Source organism: Vespula pensylvanica, chromosome 25 (genome assembly GCF_014466175.1).
Source record: "Vespula pensylvanica isolate Volc-1 chromosome 25, ASM1446617v1, whole genome shotgun sequence".
Taxonomy (NCBI): domain Eukaryota; kingdom Metazoa; phylum Arthropoda; class Insecta; order Hymenoptera; family Vespidae; genus Vespula; species Vespula pensylvanica.
Window position 1 is genome coordinate 1,736,281 of NC_057709.1, and position 25,000 is coordinate 1,761,280.

Genomic DNA, 25,000 nt, shown 5'->3' on the forward strand with positions numbered 1-25,000 from the left:
GGAAAAATACAAAAATTATGCATCTAAGATAGTCGATTGTCTAGAAAGTAGCACAAAATCTTTCGGTAGTAGTTGAAGCATCTACGACTACAAAAATTATGGGTATGTATCATTCGAATTTATTTGAATTTTAAACTATGCATTAATTTTTAGAAATCAAACATTTTTACGTTATATATTCGGTGTTACTAGAGATTCGGCAAAATTGGTTTTATAAAAACAGCGAGTCTAGCCAACGCTGAAATTATTCATTATTCTAAAATCCACCGAGGGACATCATCCGTGAGTCTATAAATAATCTTTACAATCAACTACTTGTATGGCAGTAGAGTAATATATATTCGCAATTGAATTATTTTAGGATTTACGAAGAAAATCGGAAGGACTTGTCGCAGCCAAAGGTTCATCAGCTGCTCGTATAGATGCTTCTCACAAAAGTTCAAATGATCATATTGGATAATCAAGAACCAAACGACCAGAATTTCTTTCCCTATACGCTTCCGAATCTGATTAACAAGGTAAAGTTTTCTTTTACATTGTATGCTTTGCATATCTACAACCTTTATTAATATCTTTTTATTATAGAAATAAATTTTACTCCTGAGAGATAGTTAGCAAAGTTTCCTGATTTCCGTTTATATTTTATTGCAGTGTTATCAAGCGAAGAAGTAAGAGAAGCTATATGCGAAAGCAGTGACGTATCGAAAGAATACAAAAATTGTGCATTTAAGATAGTCGATTGTCTAGAAAGTAGCACAAAATCTTTCGGTAGTAGTTGGAATATCTAGGACTACAAAAATTATAGGTATGTATTATTTGAATTTATTTGAATTTTAAACTATGCATTAATTTTTAGAAATGAAACATTTCTACGTTATGTATTAGGTGTTACTTGAGATTCGACAAAATTGGTTTTATAAAAACAGCGAGTTTAGTCAACATTGGAATTATACATATTGTAAAATCCTCCAAGGAACACCATTCGTAAGTCTATAAATAATCTTTACAATCAACTAATTGTATGGCAGTAACATAATACATAGTCGCAATTGAATTATTTCAGAATTTCAATTGGCTGAAAGAAAGTCCAGTCCTCTGGTTCTTCCACCATTCGATCGGAGTCAGTTATCTTCTAAATCTTCTAACTGGTCGGCAGGTGACGTCATTGATATTTAATCATACTATCCTCTAATTTTAAATTATATACATAAATAATAGCCACACAAAGAAACATTAACAAAATTAACAGTAGAGATTACTACAGAACCAATCATCGCAGTTACATAACATTATAATTTACAAAAATGTTTGGAACTTAGTTCTCTGTGCATTTTATGTTTTAATTTTTTATTCATATTGAATTAATTTGGGTGAAATGTTTCTTTGTATTTTACCGGCCGATGACATTCCTTTGATATAAATTTAGTAATATTAAACGATCAAATTTGCAATAATTCCACGCGTTCGTAAGATGACTTATCATTCAGTATTTGTAGAAAGATCATGAATATATTCGTTTATTTACATAAAAGTTATTACGTCGTAAAAATGGGAGAGTATAAAGAAAATATATTTTCAAATTTTATTACAAGGCAGATAAGAATGCGACACCAGTTATTAAAACAATTTGTGATATTTATTGATCTATGCGTTACTAATGGACGTCGCATAAAGCTACATCAAACGTTTTCTATTTGAAAGTTATGATGTACGTGATGCAAATGACGTCTACAAGGAACTAAACATCGATCATAAAACAGTTTTGAACTGTTTGAAGAAGGCTGTATACGAAAAAAGAGCCAATGTTTGTGTGTCGCATGATTAAATAATGGAAAATTTAATGGAACGAATTTCTATCTGGGAATTGTTACTAAAACGTAATAAAATCGAAGCATTCTTGAAACGGCTCATCATGGACGATAATGTATGATCATGATCGAAGAAAGTAGAATCAATCGTTGTTGTTGATTCGAACTATTGATTATAATCTCTGTTGTAAAGAATTGGAAAAGACTTACTTTTGCATTAAAATACGAAGAAACGTTTTTCCCCAACTTAATATATTAATTAGTAATGTCATTAAATAATATCATTTTTTTATAGAAATTGACTCGAATTATTACAATAATATAATTAAAGACATCTTGTTTAACGAATGAATGACATTGCTGATATGATTATTACATTATTTAAAAGTTAGGTTATATCTAATTTATTATATCTAATTAAATATCATAATAATAATAAATATATTCTAATATATGATTTAATAAATTTTATTTGAAATTTTAATCGAAATTTTAATAAATTTACTCGAATATATATCTTCGTGCTATAAAACTGATTGGAGGAAACAAAGTATCAGTTTAAGTTGCAGATTCATTCAAGATTTTAAAAATAATGAAATCGATATGAAATTCTATGACAGATTAAAAAAACTCAAATGTTTTGAAAAAGTTAAAAAAGAAGCGAATATCGACTAAAATTTGAGTTTACGCTCATAACATCTATATCACAAAGTTATAAATATGAAATAGATCGGTATAACTTCTCAATATATATTTATTTGTTCTTTTCTGTTGAATGTTTTTTTTCAATTTTAAATATTTTTTAATTTTTTTTTTATTTTCCTCTTTTCGAATTGTAATCTGCTTTATTGCTTTCTTCTTTCCTTTTAATTTTAATATTTTTTTGTGATTCTCATGTATCCTTTAATTTTTTTTGTCTTCTTTTATTTAATATTAATTTTTTTTTCTTCTTTTTCAATTTTTTTTTTGATTTTAATTCATTTTTTAATTATTTTTTTAACCTTTCGCACTCGGATGTTCCCTCAGACATTTCTTCAAGAAAACGATGAGATCTCATAAATAATGATATCAATGAAAATAGAATAAAAGAATTACTTCAAAATTTATATTATAAAAAATTATGAGGAATAAAATTTTAATTTCATTGCAAAAGAATATGTTTCTCAAAGTCTATAAATTCATACAAATCTAATACGAACGAATCAAACAAAATTATCATCTTTTTTAAATGTTTTTATATATATTTATACAAATAGGTGCACATTATAGTTATACGTTAGTATCTATACACACATACATACATAAATATATCTATTGATCCTATGTGTATTTCATATATATAGAGTCTTTTTGTTTATATTACTAAACATTTTGAATGAATTAAAATTAACTCTATATATATTCTGTACATATAAGATTAATTTTAATTTGATTTACATATTTAGAAATATAAAGTCAAATAAAGATGGTCATAAATATACAAATCCAAATATAAGTATATAAATATATCTAAGTTATTCATCAATAAAACAGTGGTTTATAGATAGTTCTAGATATATTTGCGTATATGTGTATATTTACTTCTACTTGTTGTCTGAAAAGAATAAGGAAAATTACATTGACGTACTTATATTAAAAAAAAAATATTATACCAGTTTATTTCTAAACTAATTGTAAAGAAAAGTACATTTATGGCAGATTAGCGAAAATAGTTCTATTTCGCTCTATAAATAATTCTAATTAAGCAAATATATTATTATTAAAAATATAACTAAAGATTTTATAAGATGACGTTCAATGTAATTTTTAACCTGTAATATTATATCACGATAGATCGTATGGTATAAATTTTTATAACAACCCTAATTAATGACAAAAGAAGATTTTTAAATATAATCATTCCAAAATATTTTTATATTATTGTAATTTTTTTACTAAATTTCTTGAAGAATACCTTGATGTATATATCATTAAGATCAGAAGTCTTAAATTTATATCATTGTATTTTTGTATATCATTAAATATATATCATCAAATGAATCATATTGATAAAAATACAAATTAAAATTTTTTATGTAATTATAATTATAAATTATTAATAATTTTCGTTCGTAGATAACTATAATAACAATATATTTGAGCATGATTCCGTTGCGAAAGATATCAAAAAATTATAGAAAAGGAAGCAGTAGATATATTACGGATGATACATTAAATTGCTGTAATCATGTTTTTATCTACATTTTTACTTATTTATCTGTTCAGAAGACGTTATAAAATTCCTTATAAAATTCAATTATGATTTATCTTACCAAGGATGTGAAGTGGAGAAGATTAAGAACAATTCTCAATATGGCTGCAAATTCTAGTCTTACGTTTGTCTTTCCTGTACGTAGTCTTTCTCTTCAAAACTTTTTTAAAATTAGATTGACTACGTTTCCTTTCCTTTACGATATCCTCGAGTTAAAACTGTCCACCTATGGATCCTTTGAAAAAAGATGAATTATTATCATCATTATTTTATTCGTAAATTATTTTTATTTTTCTTTCTTTTTTGTCGGCTTCTCTGGCCGATTTATCAATGTTACGTAGTATATCATATGAAAAGAAGGATTATCTTTAGTAAAAGGTATATGAGCATAGTAAAATGTATGTACAATAATACGTAAATATGTATATATATTTTTTTTCTTACGTGTTCATGCTGTTTTTTCCCTTTTAAATATTTACTAATTATTTATTCAATTTTATATTTGGTTTCGTATTTCTTTTTTGGACTCACTTTAAACCAGACAATAATGGTCACATGATAGGATACATCATCGATCTTATATTTTTTATTTATTGCTATATATTTTTTCATTGCAAATTATTCTTGTTGCTTTTTATTTTTGTTTTCTGTTTTTCTTTTTTTTTTTTTTGATCCATTCTGAAGATCTTTGATCCAAATGTGACCATGCGACAGGATACACTGTTGTCTTTACACTTTTTATTTATTATACTACAAGTGTAGTATATTATTATTTCCGTTTAGAATTTTCTTTCTTCTTCGTATCGACTTTCTATTTCCTTTCTTTTTTCTTTTCTACGACGAACTTAAACCAAGAGCAATAACGATCAAATGACACGATTCACGATAGACCATAACTTCCATAAGCTCGACTACTTGAATTTTTCCTTTTACTCCTATATAACATGTTCTTCGATGCAATCGCAAAAAAGAAATAAGAAAAGAAAAAGAACAAAGAGAAAGAAGTAGAAGTAAAAGAAAAATTCGAAGTTATACCGCGAAGAAAGTTTTACGTTTGAAAAGTTTAAAATTCAGAAAACCTAATTGCCTCTAATAATGAAAACGTCATCTTGCTCTTCGTCGTCGTCGTCCTCGTCGTTGAAAAGTTTCGTACGATATGCCATTAAAACTTTTCCTTTCTTCTCAAGCTCATATGTCATCATCATTTTTCAAAAAAAAAACATTGTCCGACTTCGAACTTTTATGAGCGAACAGAATTATAAAATATTCGAGGAATAACATAGAGAAGGATAATGAACGGTACGAGTTTAAATTAAGCTCATGTTGTGACTTAAAAATAAGCTTTCGAAGAAAAACTGTATCTTTTTTTCTTTCTCTCTGTTTCTGTCCTTGTCTCGATCTTACTGTCTTTTTCTGTCTTTCTCTCTTTCGGTCTCTTCGATTGCTTTGCAACGATCGATGACTATTCGTACGAGAGTCTATGCAAATATTATCGTCAGTCACGAGAAATCCTCCTACGAAGCAACAATAAACATAGTTATCATGAAAGTAAGATATGAAAATTTGATTTTTTTTTCTTCTTCTTGGTTTGATTCCTATTCGCATTTTAAACAGAAGAATAATTGAATAAGACTTTTTTTTCTTTATCTCTCCTTTCTTTTTTCTTTAATCAAGTAATTCGACATTGAATCATTAAAACTCGGTCTTAATATTTTGTTTAATTACTTCTTTTCTCTTTTTCTTTTTTTGATCTTATTCCTTACGTTCGTTTAAAAAGGACAAAAGAAATAAAAAGAAAGTTATTTAGTTACTTGTGCAGTCCGCACAGTAAATGCTTTTTTTAAGTTATTTTTTTTTTAATCTGTTGATTATTTTTATTTCATTACTACTCTCGTATTTTATGTCTATTCTCATTTTCTACTTATATGTTTATTTATTTATTTTCTTTTTTCTGATCTCGATGTTTTAATCATCATTTAAATCATCATATTCGTAGATATCAAGAAATTATTGTTTATTTATTTTTTAAAATATTTCTTACAGTAAATACAACAAATACTTTTTCATTCATATGTACGTAGATTTCTTTTAGACGAATTTTTATAAAAAATGTTTTTGTGATTATTAAAAAAAGAAATTAAAAAAAAAAGAATAGATAAAGCCTTTACTTGATAAAATTTAGTTATATCATATTTATCATATTAATAAGTTACGTCATATTTAGATTTAATTTGTTTTTCTTACTTGATTTATATTTATAATTAATATATCATCTTACATTATTTCATTTAGATTCTTTTTTTATCTTAAAAAGATCTTCCTATTAAATCATGATAAACAGTTCACATGAAATTGTAAACGTAACAAAATAACTTCACAAATGTTTGGCAATACCGTTCAACAAGAATTTCAATGGAATCGGTAAGACAATTTAATTATTTTTTTTTAACGAAAAATTGGTGTTTTAATAAATCGAAGGTCATTTTGTAAAAAACAAAATAATCTTTTATTTTAGTTATACTTTCCGGCATTCAAAACTATTTTCATATTCTACAAAAATTATTCCATTTAAAATCGATCCGAATCAACTCGATTTAAAAATTATTCAATTTAAAAATAATTTTTAACATAATAGAGTTTGTGATCGAATGGACGCCATTTTGAAAATATTGGATATACAAGAATTCAACTCGTATTATTATTATTATTTTTCTTTCTTTTCTTCTTCTTATTTATTACAAGCTCCGTTTCACTAATACTTCAAATTCATTCTTAAACACAATAAATAACTCATGTACTACTATGTTGACTGTGTAAACTATATTTACTATGTATATTATGTGTATACTATGTGTAGTGTATACTATATATTATCTAAAAAATAAATTATATATGAACAATATATAAATTATTAACAAATTTATAAACTTATGAATAAATTTATGATAGTAAATTTACAATTTCAAGCTGCAAAAGTAAACTTACTATTCTGATGGTAAATCATAATAAATTACAACTAATGTATGCAATGCATGATGTGTCTATAAATAGTAGCTGAGGAGATTTCTATAAGTCAAATTTTTAGTAACAAAATTTCAGCAGAATTTGACAATCACAATTTTTTATAGTACCTTTAACGGTAATAAAATTTTACGTTTTATGTGAAATTTACGAGCAACTGTGAAGAATTCTGAATATGTTCAACAAAACTCTCTCTGTTTCTCTTCTCTTCTGAACCCAAATGATCTTCTGTTACTTCCAAGTAAACAAAAAAATCAAAAATAATCATTTTTCTTAACCTTTGTAAACAATATACTACTTGTTCAATTTTCTTCTTTTCGAAAAAACTGGTTTTGAATTCTGACAATCATCCAATCCAAGATGAAGAAATATCGACAATTAGAAAAATATTTCGGAAAAAGATATTAATTATTAAGTCAAATAAAATTTCAATTTGATCGATTATAATGGATAAACATTTTTTATTTTTAATATAATTTTATTTTGTATTTAATACATTTTAAATTTTAATGTCCGTAAATCTTTCAAATATCCTATCAATGACAAAATTCGGATGAGATTCTGATACGACAGCACGAATTTCGATTCGAGAATTTCTCTCAGAAACAAACAAATTTTCTTTTTTCTGATACGAGAATTTGGATTTGAGAATTTCACGCACAAGTCAACTTTTAACTCGTTATCGTAACTTGTTATATTTCTCATTTGGAATACATGCTTTATTAATTTCTTTTCCTTGATACATTCGATGTTTCCGTCGGATAGTTGGAAACTACATCGACAAATCAGAGCATTGTGAAATTTTGAATTGTGAAAATTTTGAAATTGACTTACAACAGACAAAGGATATCGTTGAAAACCTCTTGTCTTTTATCTGTTGACAATATTATTGAGTATTATTATTCTCAATATTATTCTTAATTCGAACATAGGAATTTATCAATTATTGTTTGCATAATTTAATCTATCCACTATTTTTAACACGTTCTACCCATATGTCAAATTTTCCATAAATTCTCAGACGTAACACTCTGTTTTATCTTTTTCTTTCTCAGATGATTATTTAATACGATACACAAGATAATAGTGAAACTTCTTTAGATTAAATTTTTAATGGCACTTCCTTCATTTCTACTCATCCAAATCCATCTGTAAACGTAAATGTAAATATAGAGACATTCTCCATTTCTTTGTCATACTCATTGATTTTATTTCCTCTTTTCTTTCTATATTAAGTTTCTTAATTCGTTTCTAGTATTAGATTGATAAAATGAGTTATATTAATCAAATAATATGTTTCTAAATAATGTTTTGGATATGCTTTATCAAACGTTTTAACAAGTTATAGAAGTTTCTTTAAAAAGTTTTATTATATTTCCTAAAACAAGTTATAGAAAAATTTTTTTAAAAAATTATAGAAAACAAATATAACAAGTTATAGAAAAATTCCTTAAAAAATGTAAATCTAATATTTTGCATCTAACATAATTACACTTTTGATTTGTAATTATCCATTGAATTAACCATTGAAAAATTATAAATAATATATAAAGACACTCCCGAGTTGCAAATATGCATATGTGAGTAACAACTAATTTAAAGAAATATTTACTTTATAGTAAAAACAGTAGTCAAAACCATGCATCTTCTTCTGTATTATCCAAATGAATTCTTCTTCATCTTACCAAAGATGAAATATTATCTTTTTAGACAATATTTAGGTTTGTAGTTTTGCATTATCAACTCGCTCCTTGTTCAGTTCCTTCAGTATGGTCATTTTACGCCTACCTCTTCCAATCTGCCGCCATTATCAGCAGTAAATATGACAACAGCATCACATATACTAAGCTTCAATGTACAGGAGTCCATAAATACATCTTTTGATACACTTGTTCACACAATGTTAATGAATGATTCCTTTTCACTGTTTTCTTTGCTAGACATTCTTCAATACATCGGAATTTGCCAAATCTCTTTAAAGTGGCCTTACAATCAACATAATAGATTCAGGTAAAGAATTCTTATAAATAAAGTTACGCTCCAACTATTTTATATTTCTAAATCGCTTGAAGAAAAGTCTTGAAACTGCTTATCATCTATTGGTATTATATGGAAGATGGTTATATATACAGCTTTTTTTATAACATTTAAGTTATTGTATCCTATAACTTGACCATAACATTCTAATGATTGATCGATGATACTGTCTGATAGATAATCCTTAATAGTCTTTTCATTAAAAAATGGTCTTTCAAACAGGTTCTCCTTCCTCTATTCAAGTCATGTTTCCATTCTTTTCATTATCTTTATAGTTATCCGATTTAAAACATTGTTCATGGCTTCTACAATTTCTATAAAAAATTATTGTACTCCACAAACTAGTGCATTTACTTTATCGACGTCTTCAGTGATGTTTATTCTCCATCCACTGCAAATTACAAATTATAAAATCAGTGAATAATAAACTGGTAATACCCAAATCTATAATTATATCAATATGTTTATCGTTTACACTGTCTTATTTGAATACACTTTATCAGACATCACTAATCTTGTTTTTCAAAAATTTGAAGAGGTAATTTGTATTGCTATGTATTGAATGAACTTTCAATCCTAATCTCTGCCGCAATTTCTGGAATAAAACAATAAGTTCTCCAATATCGATATGTTTTATTTTTTTATTTTCTTAAACGTTCTTTTAACTCTTATCGTTGTCAAATATTATAATTAATAAGAATCAAAACATAACCAAGTTAAAACTTTAGAAAAAATACCAAGTTAAAATACCAAGAAAATTACTATAGTAAAAAATCAAGTTAAAACCAAGGAAAAAATTATATACACATCATAAACAGAAAACACATTGTTGCTCGATCATCAATTAAGATAAAAAAATACAAACGTAAAACAAAAATGAAATAAAAATTGCAGATACTATTTTAATAATAAAAAATCAAGATCACCTTCTTTTTATTAAATGGCGCTATATAACCTTTTTCTACGCTGTATCGTAGATAACATCGACGTAGATACGTTTGTTTAATAATTTCTCGAGAAAATCGTTTTTAATCTCATAATTCACCTTACGAACGTGTAAATTAAACAATAATTTTATTCAAGAATACTTTTTCGCTGAATACATTCCAGTAACTTCTTTTTCACAATATCTAATCGCAATACACAGACCGCTACCGTGTTATCAATATACGTGCTGCTACAGAGGACGCACTGACGCTCGGCTGACCAATCACAGGGCAGCTTTACGACCAATGGGAATACATCAAATCACATCTGGCTCGATTCTAGAGACAAATGAAAACCGCCAAAAAGCCCGCTCATACAAAATCTGTGCACCATATCCACGAGATGTAATTATTAAAGATAAGTTTTTACAAGAGAAGATCCCGAATCCGCAAATTCAAATAAATATGAAACTTTCGAGATACGTGTAATTCGTAAGGTTAATTATGAGATTAAAAACGATGTTCGATAAGATGTAACAAAACAGACAGCCTAAACCCGATGCAGACAGCGGCAAATGGTGTAGGATGACTCATATTTGTTCGTAATTTAAATTGTTGAAATAAAAAATTGGAAAATAACCAAAAAAATGTTAACAACAAACGGTGTTCTCACACGATGTAGTATTAGGCCAAGTACTAACCGTGATTAACGTTGCTTAACTTCAATGATCCGATCAGAATAGGTAGTTTTCAACGCTATTTAATCGTTTTCTTGTATTAAAAATGATTTATATAGTGTTTCTGTTCTTAAGAAAAGCTTATAGAGTATCTTCATTCATACTAAGTAGATTAAGTGCGTAAGTAAGATCGAGTGTATGATTTAAAAAAGGGTATATATATTTTTATATATATATAAAATTGTGTTGAGATTTTTATTTATTAAATTTCAATGCCAATTTTTATCGTCTAATTTCAATTCGTAGGTTTCTTCATTGCCATCAAACGATATTACCGGCAGTATAGATTTCTACCTTATTTTAGGAGTTATTAATGAAATTATTAAATGAATTTTTATCCTGGGATAGATTGATAGATAATTATTTGTTATTAGCCGATGTTGGTTAATTAGTTAGTAAAAGATAGTAATAATAATTATTATTAATATTTCTTACTAACAATCGAACTACAATAATTACTATTAGTATCTATAACTATTACTAAGTATCTGACTAATAAATTAGTTAGTATATTACTCTTTATTATAATAATTATTTCTAATTATGGTTATTTGTAAAAATATGCAATTTAAATAAATGCGATATAATTTTTCGAATATTTTCTTTCTTTCCAAACGAACTTTTTCTATTGTACTGTTATTAATAGTTTGTTATGTATTGCGTATGATTTTGTGTTCATAAATATAATACATAAGTATTTACATTTAGTGATCTAGAAGCTAGTCTAATGATAATAATATATGTTAATTGTTTGTTCCTTCGCGATTTTTTGAATCGAAAATTTGATATTATTTTCATATACAATTTTGTAAGACTTCTCGTTGTTTTGAATACCATTGCCGAAATTGCCGTCGACAATTTTAATTTGATTATTCAATATATGTACGTTTTCAAAATGGCGACAATATGATCCTACATATATTAACTTTAAAAATGAACAAAATGACCGAATAATTTCCATTCAAATTTTACATTATACTTATATGTATTATGAAAAGGTTCTGTTTTACATTTAAAACAAATTGAACAATTATTTAAAGAATGATGTCCACTTAATTATATGTAATTTAATCTAATATAATTTAGACCAACCGTAAAAGCGGTTTATTCGTTATTTTTTGCTTCGCATTGTATTACAGTACTTCATCAAATGTTATTTATTTATATTATTATCATCACCTTTTCTTCTCTCTTCTTTTCAGGTAACAGATTTCTCTGATGCAGTAAAAGCGATGACAATCAGCAAACGTTTACTTGGTGTGTCAGGAATTTGGCCATTGGAAATTCGTGACAGTTTATTTATATCGGTTGCGATATATGGCTGTGTTTTCAATATATTGGCATTATTAGATCTGATAAAATATATTAAAGATTTTCGTTACGTTATGGCGAACGTAATGGAGAACATGCTGGTATTAATGACAATGATAAAAATCTCAATGTTACGAATAAAGTATCGTTCGTTGTCCCGATTTCTGATCGAAACCAAAGCGGACTACACAGCTGATAATTATAAAAACGACGAAGAGAAATTAATTTTTTTTAAATATAACAGAATTTCTTATAGATTCGTCGTTGTTTTGTTTCCTTGGTCGACAATTATAATTCTTCTATATTATTTTAAATCTGTTTTACCGAATGTACTAATGGGTAATTTTCTCGATCATTCTAATTAATTAATTAAACATTTTCATTCGTTTCAAGAAGGATAATAAAAAATGGATAAAGAAGAATTATTTTCATTATATTTAGTCATATATATGTAGGTATATAGTAAGAGTAACCATAAGCATATATTTATATTTTTTAAGAAATAAATCATTTTGAGTTTAATTTAAATCTCGTATGTGAGAACGCGCATTTTGTTCGTCTTATTTCGTAAATTAGATCATGGATTTCTTATTTTGAACAAAAAAGAAAATGGTTGAAAAAATGGTCGACACTATTCAAATGGCAAAATCAATGTAAGAAAAATAACCTATGAAAAAAATTAAACCAACTTAGCTGGAAAATTTTACCGAATATATTTTCGTTATTACACTTTCAAATTATCGATACGAAATATTTCGGAATGTTAAATTTATCTCGGCTCGTATTATTTATTAGAAAATGATAATTTACAGAAAAAATTGCAGACGGTCGTGAATAACGATGATGAAGTATGTAGTTGGTTAGAAAATAATAATAAAAAACAAAAAAAGATTTGGACTCATATGTGTTGAACTTTGAAATTATTGATTACTTACGGATACCGTTAGTATATACCTAAATCTATAGATATGTATTCATAAATTTTTTTTATTTCTTACGATTAAATGTTAAAAGTAGGGTCAAAATAAAAAACAGAACATATAATTTTTTGAATCACTTATAATCTTCAATGCAGTTATGACAAATTCTTCGGTGGAATATAAATTACCTTATAAAATAAAACCGTTATTAAAGCCGCACGATGCAAAAAGTTATGCTTTTGGTTGCATACATGAATTCTTACGTACAATAATGGTCATTTCCGGATACGTCGGAACTGATTGTTTGGTGACTTGTGCCGGTTTTCATCTTACCGGTCAATTAGCAATATTTAACTTTAGAGTGAAGGATGTTTTAAATGATTCTTATGGTTCACGACGTGGAATTCAGAAAATTGTTCTTCGACATCATCGTATAATAAGGTTATAATTTTTAATATTAAGACGCATTAATATTACTTCAAATTAAAACAGATTTTTTTTTTTCTTTCAACTTGAGAAAAAACTCATTCCAAAAATAATTGATCTTCTTTGTATTTGTTTCAGATTAGCGGATATATTAGAGGATAGTTTTAACATTGTTATTGGTCAACAATTATTAGGGACAACGGTACAACTTTGTATATCGAGTTATCAAATGCTCTCTGTACGTATATATCACTCGAATCGAACCACATTTATTTCTAATAAATAATTCCTAATTATTTAGAGTTTTGCAGTCGTCGAAAGAGCAGGTATAATAACATTTGTTATGTATGAGTGTCTTTTATTGAGCACATTGTTTGCTTATTGCTATATGGGAGAATGTCTCCTCGAAGAAGTAATTAATTAAATTCTTATTTAATTACAGTTCAGCATAAAATTTAATTCAATCGTTTATTAATTCGATTTTGTTTCTTTTCTTTTTTTTTATTTATTTATTTTCTTTCTTTCTTTAATTCAGAGCATGAACTTGTGCGAAGCGCTTTATCTTTGCGACTGGTACGAATTATCGACGAAAGATGTGAAATCCATTTGCATTTGCATGATTCGTGCTAGAAAACCATTGCGATTGACTTGCGCGAAATTTTGCGTTGTGTCATTACGCACGTTTACCGACGTGAGTCGTCATTGTTAATATTTTTACTTCTTATTTTCCTCTTTTTTCATTTTTACCTATCATCTTCAAGACACAAGATTCCTTTTTTCTTAATTTTCAAGTTATTATTTTTTTAATCGACATTTTATTAATTGTTTCTTTTTTTTTCTTCGATTTAACTTCCGTTGTTTTCTCATGACACTCTTATTTTTAGAAATTTCTATATTTATTAGTTTTTCGTTATTCTCTTTTATTTATTCGATTATTTACATTATAACTACGTTTTCTTTTTATAGACGTGGATTGTTTCTTTTAATATTCTTTTCTATCTATTATTTGTATTCTTTGGTTGTTTTACTTTTACAAAGAAATATTATATTTCGTTGATAATTTTTATTTATTAGTTTCAATTTTAATTTTGAATATTTTTGATCGTTTAAACATTTTGATGATCAAACGATTAAAATCTATTATATTTTTATCGATTTTATAGATTGTAAATACATCGATGGCGTACTTGTCATTCTTACGGAAAGTTACTTAAACGAAACTTTTAAACAATTCGTCGTGAAATTAACCTACTAACTGTTTGGCTTAATTTATAAGAAAAATTGCAATAATAAAATTTGAAAAATACTTACGTACAATTTTTATGCTCCACACTGAAGTGGAATCGACTACATCATCGAGTTATACTTTGTACCAGGTTGACAGTATAATTCGTGTGACGAGGACTTCCAAAATTCAATGAATCTGTTCGATTAATTGCTTTATGGTTTGAATACTCAGTTTCCACTAAGTCTTTGCTGTATATAGGTCCAAATATTTTTTTAACGTGAATTAATATCGAACGACTGCGATGACTTGCAATCGATTGAGGAATCAAATATCACTTTCCAGATAGTACCTATCCAAGACTCTGATTTTTTGAATTATTATCCTCCTGTAAAGTGCAATTTTCACTTTTGTCAGAAAAATATATCAAACAATGTTTAACAGATGTCGTTTATTTTTGTATAATCTTTCAACATTTTTTTTCGGTACTCGTAACACACGTAAACAAATACAAGCTTATTATATTTATATACAAGCTTGTATTATATTTTCTGAAACAGTCTTTATATCATCTAATATATATTATATATGTTATTAATTTATAAATTGTAGACGGATGAGAATAAATACGAATGTATGATGTGTGTATGCGATTGTTAACAATGCATGTAATTATACGTGTGAACGTGCTGATTGTAAGGAATAAAAAATTTAAACACTCAGTTTGTTGTCCTCAATAATTATTAATCGATTATACGTATTTACAGTAATCGATCTTTCGAATAGTATAACATTTTTGAGATTTGTTCCTTGTCATAATAAAATATAATTCAGCTGGTAAATCTCCACTTCAATAAGTTCACTCTGCAAGCAATCATTTTTGTTTAGATGAAAATATTTTTGTTCAACTTCTTACATATAACGTGATTTAGTAACAGTTTTTGTTATTTTCAGCGGCAACTTCAACAATTTTCAACAATTCCATTTTAATAGCATCCATGCTGCACCACACTTTTTGTACACTTCATAACGATCGGTTAGAGAACTGATAACAAGGAGACTCTTGGAAAGCTAGAATTCAACCATTTAACAATTTGAATACCCTTCAATTTTTTTTTTTTTATTCCATAGTAATAGTGCATGTTGCTGTTTCTCTTTTTTGCTCGAGAAATGTTCACGAGGACGTTACGAAGAAGTTTTCGGCGGATATAGAGTTCGAAAACAAAAAGATAAGGTATATTCTACTTAAAGAAAAAGGTAGACAAAAGTGATTAATGAAAAACACCGTCCGTCAAGTTTTGAACGATTATTGTTGAGTCGACTTCGTTAGTGGCTCACCCTTTCTCATTTCTTTTTTTTTTTTGAACCGTATTTTAGATAATAATCAGAACGGATATAAAATTGTTTCCTCTTTTTTTTTCTTTAATAAAAAAAATTCGTTCTTTTCTCAAAACTTGTATTCTCTTTCTCTTTTCTTTCTTTTTTTGTTTTTGGTTTTTCTTTTTTAGTCGCATGAATTATTCAACCATACAATTTTCAACGAATTGGACTCATCGACAACTTTCGAGCGAACATAATGAAAAGAACTAGAGAAGTATGGTGATAATATCGTTTTATTTATTTATTTATTTTATTTTTTTATGAATAATTGTTACTTTGTTTGACGAGTGCGAAGTTTTGTGACTATAAACTATTATCGAGTAAATTTGTTTGGACTCTGTTGAAAAGTCATTTCAACGGTTTAAGAAATCGAAATCTTTTCTTTTCTTTTTTTTTTATTTTCTTAGCATTTCCCGTATTTTCTAGAGATTTTGATAAAGTATCGGTAATTTTTCTGGGGCCCAATCGGAACTTATATATATGTGTGTGTATGTGTATATATATGTCCCTTAATATCTTAATATCATATATATATATATATATATATATATATATATATATATATATATATATAGATAGATAGATAGATATATCATATTTTAGAAACACTTATATTTTGATTACATGTATAAAAGAATATTATTATATATAAATTGATTGACACGTTAAAAAAAAATTTATCTGAACATAAACAATATTTTTATTTGTGATGAGGTTATAATAATTTAATAATTAATACGTGTGAAAAATTATAGATAAGATTATAATATATATGCGATATTTCAAGGTTATTGCAATGACAACTTTGTCTTCTCAAATATCTGCATTAACAATGCAATAATCTGCATTGTTTATGATAGCAAAATATTCTTTATCAATGATCGAGTAACTTCTTTCGCAATAAAATATATATAAAATATATGGAAAATTAATTTATTTTCAATATAAAGTATAATATAAAAAAGATTCTTAGTTCTTTAATTAAAGCGTATAATTAATGAAAAAATGTCTATTGAATGAAATTTTTTTATTTTCATTTGAAATAGTTCAAATATCTAGAATGCTATGAATTATGAGACACTGGTTTTTTAAGTATATTTTTTAGATATGAATTTTTTGTAACTATTTCTTTTCCTTAATGGTGTCATAAAAATTTTGTTACGAACAAAATTATATAGTTATGTTCTGTAATAGAATTGTTTTTAATAATATAGATTTTTATTAATGAAATTTAATAAACAATTTAATTTATTAAAAAATTTCAAAGATCATGGATCATCATAGAATTATGCGAAACTAGAAGTCTAAAAACGTTTTCAACAACACCATATTTGTTTTAATATTTAAAGTACAATAAATATAGTTCTGTCTCAATTAATATGTATTTAGTATAATTTTGTGTCTATAAAAATATTTTTTTTTTATATAAGTATATTTTTTGTTTGTATTTTATTGCGAATTGTGAAATTAGAGATGGTCGTCTTAACCTTTCCAGACACATTTTAATCACGTTACTTCAAAATTAAAATTGAACAAATTTTTGTGTGAAAATGGTTTTTCGATTAGAACAAATTATTGACATTTTACTTTTTCATCGAAAAATTCGAAGTGGTTATTTTAACCCATATATAATACATTTCTCTCTTTCAGTTCTTTCTTTCCTTTTTTTTGCTCTTTCTACGTTTTCTGACTTTCACGCTCAGTTCATTTTTTATTATTCGAATGAACACACATTGTACGAAACTACAAGATTGAAAACAAGGTAAAATACAATTTTCATAATGTTATTGTTTCGATTAATAACAGTGTTTCTTTTATTCTTTTTTAATTAGATATTTGAAATAAAAAAAAACGTAACGTTGTCTATTTAATTAATTTTACTTTTTTGATAAGATACCATGTCTTCTTTTTCAATATTACATAAAAATTATCTATTGTATTTTATTTTCATTTTCCTTCTAATGTATTTTTTCTTGTTTTTTTTACATAAATGTTCGGAGTACGGATAGATACGCCATTGATGTCTTCACAACCTGAAAACGTATAAAAACGTATAAAAAGAAGGATAATAATGATGATTTAGAGGATTATATATAAATATATAATTCCATATATATATATGGAAATGGCAAAGGAAAAAAGATAAAAGAAAAAAAAAATTAATTTCTATTCACATCTGTAAATGTAGTCAACGACAACGCGAAGAATTTCCCGACAGTAAGTTGCATTTGTTTGGTCGATCGCATCATGCATATGTGCATTAATTTAATCTCCTCTTGTGATATGTTATACCATTCGCAGTGATAGAATGATTCACCGAAGGACATACTCTGTAAAATATGTTTTATACATTAATTAATCATAATTATTAATTATTATTAATTATTAATTAGGAGGAGTTACATCATAACAGATCAAAAATAATTATAAAAAGAAAGAAAAAAAAAAGAAAAAAATTATTTCAAAATACGCATGTTATGTCCTAAAATTCTATTATGTGAGATCAAATTTTTTTGGATATCCAGAATATACAATTTATAAATTTTGTGGATTTAATGTATATAATATGATATATCTATACGAATATATGCACATATATATGCATTAATTTGCATACATATAGAAAATGTTCTAAAAAAATAATATCAAAAAAATATAATAAGAAAATAATAATAAATAAATAGAATAAATAATATATGTAAGTATACATGTTTATAGTAATGTAATAATAATATACGTAAGTATATAAAAAATTCTAAATAATAAATATTATATTAGAATAATATATTAATATATATATAATACAATAAATAAATAAATAACAAATGTATTTAAAAATATATAAATGCAATGAAGTAATAATATGCACATAAAATGAATATAGTAAATACTATATACATACACACACACACACACTCATATATATATATATATATATATATATATATATATATAATTAAAATATAATAAATAATGGAGAAAATAAATAATCGTATATAAATAAAAATAAATGTAAAGGAATTATTAAAAGTAAATAATTAACATTTGTGCGTCTCTGTATCTTTATATGAGAGTATGTAAAAAGATAGCATTTTATTTGCAGCATAAAATGACATTGCACGAAAAATATATAATTTACGTACTTCATTAATAAGACATTCTCCAATATAGCAATAAGCCAATAGCGTACTTAAAACACAACCTGCGGTTATGCCAAAAGCGATTAACTTTGCTTCCTCTCCTGCTGACGTAGTCTGAAAATAATAATAATTTAATCAAATTTTTCTTAAGATACAGTTTAGAAAAAAACTTGTATCAGACTTACATCAGACAGAAATAATAAAATTTGTATCAGACTTACAACGAGCCCGTCGTAACCGAGAAGACAAAGATGAATCGTACTTCCCAATAATTGTTGTAAAATCAGTATGTTGAAATCACTTTCCAAAGATTCAGCTAATCTGAAATATTCTACATATATAGTATATATATATATATATATATATATATATATATATATAAATATACACATATAATATAGACTATTATTTTTATTACATTCATTGTCATGTCAAATTATAATATCATATATAGATATATATTTATTTATTATAATGAATTTTTTAATTTTTTGTTCGTAATAATAATAATTAAACAATAATTATTATTATAACTATTATTGTTATTACCTTATATTTTTTTAATAAATTTGTAAATTTTTTTATTCATAATTATAATAATAATAATCCTTATTGATAGTATGATACATTTCTAATAATAATAATGATAATAATAATGATAATAATGATAATAATAATAATAAGAAGAAGAAGAAGAAGAAGAAGAAGAAAAATTGCTATTATTATTACTATATTAACTTCTATTTTTTCTAATATATATATTTATATTTCAATATATATATATATATATATATATATATACACACACACACACACACACACACACACACACACACACACACACACACACACACACACACACACACACACATATATATATACACATATATACACAATATTTTAATTTTTTTTAATACATTCTTTTATTTATTTTATTCATTATTATTTTTAATATTATCATTTTTATTGTTATTGTTGTTATTATTATTATTATTATTATTATTATTATTATTATTATTATTATTATTATCATTATTATCGCTATCATCATTATTAATAGTATTATTATTATAAAATCCATATTATTATTGTCATTATTATTATCATCATTATAATTATTGTTATTATCATCGTTGTTGTTGTTGTTATGATTATTATTATTACCGTACTAGACGTATGTGTTTCAAAATTAATTTTTTTATTCGATGTCTACGATTCTCTGGATTGTTCAAAACGTGTTTTACTTTGCAGGAAAGTGCAGAAAAAAGACCGCTGACATGAAGTACCAAACTGATTAATAGACAATCCGTTCCGACATAACCGAAAATGATAATTAGTACTATTAAAAATTGATACAGACAAAGACAAATGTAGGTTATTAGATTTGTTGGTTCGATCAGCGGACGACTTTTATATGGCAATCTGTATCCGTAAGACGAATTTGCCATGACTGTAAGTAACAAAATGATTATTAGACAAATATTTTATTAAATCAAACATTCTATTTTCTTAGAAATTTTTCTTTATTTTTTCCAAACGATAACTAAGAAAATGTAATTTATTAATTTTAACTAACAAGAAATGAAAATCAATTTTGGTTCTTCTACGATATAATAATATTATATTTTTCTATAATATTATTTATAATATTTATATATATATATATTTTATAATAAATATTCTTAATGAAAAATATAAGAATATTTGATATCTTTCTACAAAAAATATTGTAGAAATAATTGCATATATAAATGAGAAATATTAATGAAAAGTACAATAATACTAAATATTTTTTTTAATATTTGATATTGAAGTAACATTTAAGATTTATTTTACATAATTAAAAATTTCTAAGACTTTTATTCCAGATACATGATATATAAGTATAGTATCTATTTTATATTAAAAATAATATATATTTAATGTAAAAGATATAGAAAAAAGAAAATGATTAGAAACAAGAAAAAGAACATAAAAATATATTTCAAAATATATTAAAATAAAATATTTTAAATAAACAAAATTATAATATTATAATAAATTGAAATGAATTAAAATATTAAAAATATATTTATAAAAAATTACAACAAAAGAAGAATTGATGGATGTTGAAAAAAAAATTATTTAATAAAATAAAAAGAAAGAAGACAAATAAAAATAGAAATAAGAGAAACAAAAAGAAAATATTCGAGGAGAAAAATAAATAAACAGTTGACCGTATAAACAATATTATTATTCGCATATAAACAATATTATTTAAAAAAGAAATAATAAAAAAGGTAATCCAGTAGTCAAATAAGATTTCAAATTAATAAATAAATTTGCCCATAAAAAAATTTACCCATTTCAACGTTAGCAGCTAAAACGGACAGATAATACAGTGTAGCAGCTATAACGCAAGATACTATAGTGACCTTGACGAACTTTAGACTGAAACTGTTATAATTTAAAAAGGCGATCTTTTCCTCATCGGTTTTGTATCTTCCTGGAATAAGATCGACTTTGATGTCCTTTAAAAATTCGGCCAAAGAATTACTTTTCATTCTGCATATGCATATCTTCAATAGTGTCATAAAATTGAACATATTTTCTTCTATGCAACCGATAATGTATTCCATGTCCGACATGTTATCGGTAATCGAGACGACACCCATTGTACAATGTACGGCCAAGTAAACGGAAAAAAAAATGAAAACCGGCTCGTGAATCCTTTCTGGCCAAATTCCCGCGCAATTTAACGTACGTTTGTTCAAATCTATCACCTTGCTGGTACCACGAAAATCAAGCGCCTGAAAGGAAGATTATCTTATTTTTCTTATACTTTTCCTTTTTCACAGACTTCATTTTTCTCTTATTTCTTTCTATTTATTTATTTTTTGATTTTGTTCTCTTTTATTTATTTATTTTTTTAATTATCGTTCTTAATTATCGTTTTTTTTTTTATTCACGAGCTTCATATATACATTTATTAGTTAATTATATTTGTTTTTTATTTTTTTCTTCTATTATTATTATTATTTTTTTTTTTTTTAGTTTCATACAAATTCATTCGAGATTATAGGTAAAACCATTTTACACATATTTATTCTTTTGATCTTTATTTAAATATTTTTTTGTTAATTCCATATTGTTGAAAACGTTTCAAAATTGGTATTTATGCAATGCGATGAAATAAATTAATTGCTTTTTTCTTATTTTTGTTTTATAATTATTTCTTCAGCTTTCATCGTATTTGTTGATTAATTAAATTTTTATTGCATACTTCTATTTGTTTTTATGTTCTTTTCTTTGACTGAGTAATACTTATACTAACATTTAATTAACAGGAAAAAGAAAAGATAAAATAAAATTTTTTTTCTTCCGTATAATAATATTAGAATTTTTTATAAAATTAATTATGATATTATATTTGAAGAAATATCATTAATGAAAAATATAAGAATATTTAATATTTTCCTACAAAAAATATTCTTAAAAAGCTTACACGTATAAATAATAAATATCATTAATACAAATTATAATTAATCTTTAATATAGTTTTTACAAAAAGTAAAAAAAAAAACCGAAAAGGAATTAAAAAATTTTAAATATATCTTTCGAAATAAATGAAAAAAAGACGAAAGAAAAAGAATGTCATTAATTATGATTCACTTAATAAAAAATTTTTTGAATTATTATATTTTATATTAATTTATTTTTCCTTATTATAACAAAAGAAAATAAACAATTTTAAATATATTTTTCAGAATACGGATAAAGGAAAAAAAAAAGAAAACGTTATTAGTCGCGATTCACTTAACAGAAAAAGACACATAATTTCTTTAACAAAAAGAAAATCGTCATTTTTTGTAATTTACTTAACGAAAAAAACAGGTCACGCAGAAGCACACTCGTATTTTTCTATGATCTTACTTGATCGAAAAAAGAAAAAGAAAACTGATTAAAAAAAAAAAAAAAAGAAAAGAAAAGAAAAGAACGGAAGAGAAAAAATAAATAAACTCGAGAAAACATATTCACCATGACTAGCAAGGACGATACATAAAAGAAAAGAACAATGTAACTTCTGAACACCGATCGAAAAAAACTTTCTTTAAAAGAATGCAATACTTTATTCACGTAATAATCATCTCTATCATAAATATTCCCGAACTTTTTTCTCTTTATAGCTCTATGGTATGCATACACATACACATACACATAAGCACACGCATGTACGTTCTCACAGAAGCACACATACGCACACTGGTTGATTTTAAAAATCGATTAATCTCATTCGGAGACACTTTCGACGAACATTTTCCACTCAGATCGTTCAAACTAAAAGCTTACGAAATTTCCCTTCTTCTTTTTTGTATAATTTGATAAAAAGGAAATAAAAAACAAAAGAAAAAGAAAAAATTAATCACAAAAATCACGAAACGTCAAGGTGAACGATTTTTATTTTCTTTCTTCGATTTCTTCTCTTTTTTTCTCTCTTTCTTTCAAAAAATCACCTGGAAACTTTTGGCCCAAACTTACCTCCGCACTCCACTCCGCATCACTTGCACAATGTGACGTAGACATAATAAATATTAACAAAAAAAAAATTCTTTTTTAGGAGAACAAATGCGTGGTCACCCTTTCCTCTGGATACATCCCCAATGTGAGTCACGTAAGTTTAGCAAACTTAATCAATCCTTTCTTTTCTAATTCGTATTTTTTTTTTTATTCGTTTGTTTATTAACGTTTGTTATTGAACGTAGGAAAGAATAATGTATCAATCACACTCGGGTCGAGTAATGTTCGAACGTTCGACAATAAATTCGAGAATGAAAGATCATGTAGCATAGCAATGGTAGGGAGTGAATGTGCAAGATGTGTGGAGTGGGGGTAAAAAAACAGGAACGAAATAGAGTTTGAGGGGGTTGTATAAGGTGAGGGAGGACGTGATAGATCCCTTCATTTTTTTTTTTTTTATTTTCGAAACTTTTTCAAACTTTCTTTTGATTCTTCGTCATTTCGTTTGGTTCTTCTTTTCTTTTTTTCTTTTCTCGCATCGCAATTATCTTACCTACTTTTGTGTATAACTTCGGTTTGTATCTTTTTTGTTCCCTTTTTTATTTTTTTTTTGTTCTTTCGGCTATGCAATTCTGTTTTTTCGTTGTAATTTGTACATTTCATTGAATTAATGGGTAGAGATAGTTTTTGTTTGGCCATTTTTTTTTTTTTTTTTTTTTTTTTTTTTTTAATACGTGGAACGTCCTTTCTTGAACGTTCATAGAACGAAGAAACGTGTTTTAATGTAAGAACGTAATGTTCGTTCGAAATGGCATGTGTACTGTAAGAAAAATTATGTGCAGTGGTATAGTAATAGCAGTGTGGTTGACTGTCCTTGATAAGGAAGTTTAATTTAGATGATTTTGAATATTTTTTTTTTTAGTAATGGAGATCGCCACAGTAATTTTTACGAACAGTTTAAATGATTCTGGAATTTCTTTTTTTTAATAATAGTGGTTATCGATTTATTTTACGGTAAGTTTTGCATTCAGTCAAGATGGAATTTCTTTTTTCGTTTTTGATTTTTTTTTATAATAACAGAAATTTCCAATTTATGTAAATAAGTTCTGTTAAATTTTATAATTGTGTTGAATTCTCTATAAAAAGTAATGTCAAGCAATGTATATCGACAAATTATTAGTTTAGGGAGATATTGTAATTTTGATTAATTTGATTAATATTGGAATATTTTTTTTAATTGATTAAACTAGTATATAATACAAGTTTATTATAAATATATTATTATATGATAAATATATAACTATACGTCTTAGTATGACTG

General features: G+C 25.4%; 2 protein-coding genes and 3 long non-coding RNA genes across 5 annotated transcripts; 3 read left to right on the top strand and 2 right to left on the bottom strand.

The window, feature by feature from the left end:
- The first annotated feature begins 31 nt into the window (after positions 1-31).
- On the top strand, positions 32-1,927 carry LOC122637236. Its single transcript, XR_006329189.1, has 3 exons — positions 32-102; positions 886-984; positions 1,064-1,927. It is a non-coding gene; the product is annotated as an uncharacterized LOC122637236 (long non-coding RNA).
- On the top strand, positions 236-786 carry LOC122637240. The gene is made up of 3 exons (XR_006329194.1): positions 236-282; positions 362-518; positions 652-786. It is a non-coding gene; the product is annotated as an uncharacterized LOC122637240 (long non-coding RNA).
- Positions 1,928-7,537: 5,610 nt separating the features above from the next.
- On the bottom strand, positions 7,538-10,241 carry LOC122637232. Its single transcript, XR_006329182.1, has 4 exons — positions 10,044-10,241; positions 9,593-9,712; positions 8,693-9,508; positions 7,538-8,229 (listed from the first exon to the last, which is right to left on the bottom strand). It is a non-coding gene; the product is annotated as an uncharacterized LOC122637232 (long non-coding RNA).
- A 2,138-nt stretch (positions 10,242-12,379) lies between these two features.
- LOC122637231 (odorant receptor 13a-like) lies at positions 12,380-14,934 on the top strand. Its single transcript, XM_043829235.1, has 6 exons — positions 12,380-12,430; positions 13,167-13,452; positions 13,576-13,675; positions 13,739-13,849; positions 13,973-14,128; positions 14,601-14,934. The coding sequence occupies exons 1-6, from the start codon at positions 12,427-12,429 to the stop codon at positions 14,649-14,651; spliced, it is 708 nt and encodes a 235-aa protein (XP_043685170.1). The 5' UTR covers positions 12,380-12,426; the 3' UTR covers positions 14,652-14,934.
- A 3,003-nt stretch (positions 14,935-17,937) lies between these two features.
- LOC122637229 (odorant receptor 4-like) lies at positions 17,938-23,108 on the bottom strand. The gene is made up of 7 exons (XM_043829234.1): positions 23,040-23,108; positions 21,524-21,971; positions 20,347-20,632; positions 19,404-19,503; positions 19,186-19,296; positions 18,217-18,372; positions 17,938-18,075 (listed from the first exon to the last, which is right to left on the bottom strand). Exons 2-7 carry the CDS (start codon positions 21,834-21,836, stop codon positions 18,025-18,027), a joined length of 1,017 nt encoding a protein of 338 aa, XP_043685169.1. The 5' UTR covers positions 21,837-21,971; positions 23,040-23,108; the 3' UTR covers positions 17,938-18,024.
- Between the last annotated feature and the right edge of the window lie 1,892 nt (positions 23,109-25,000).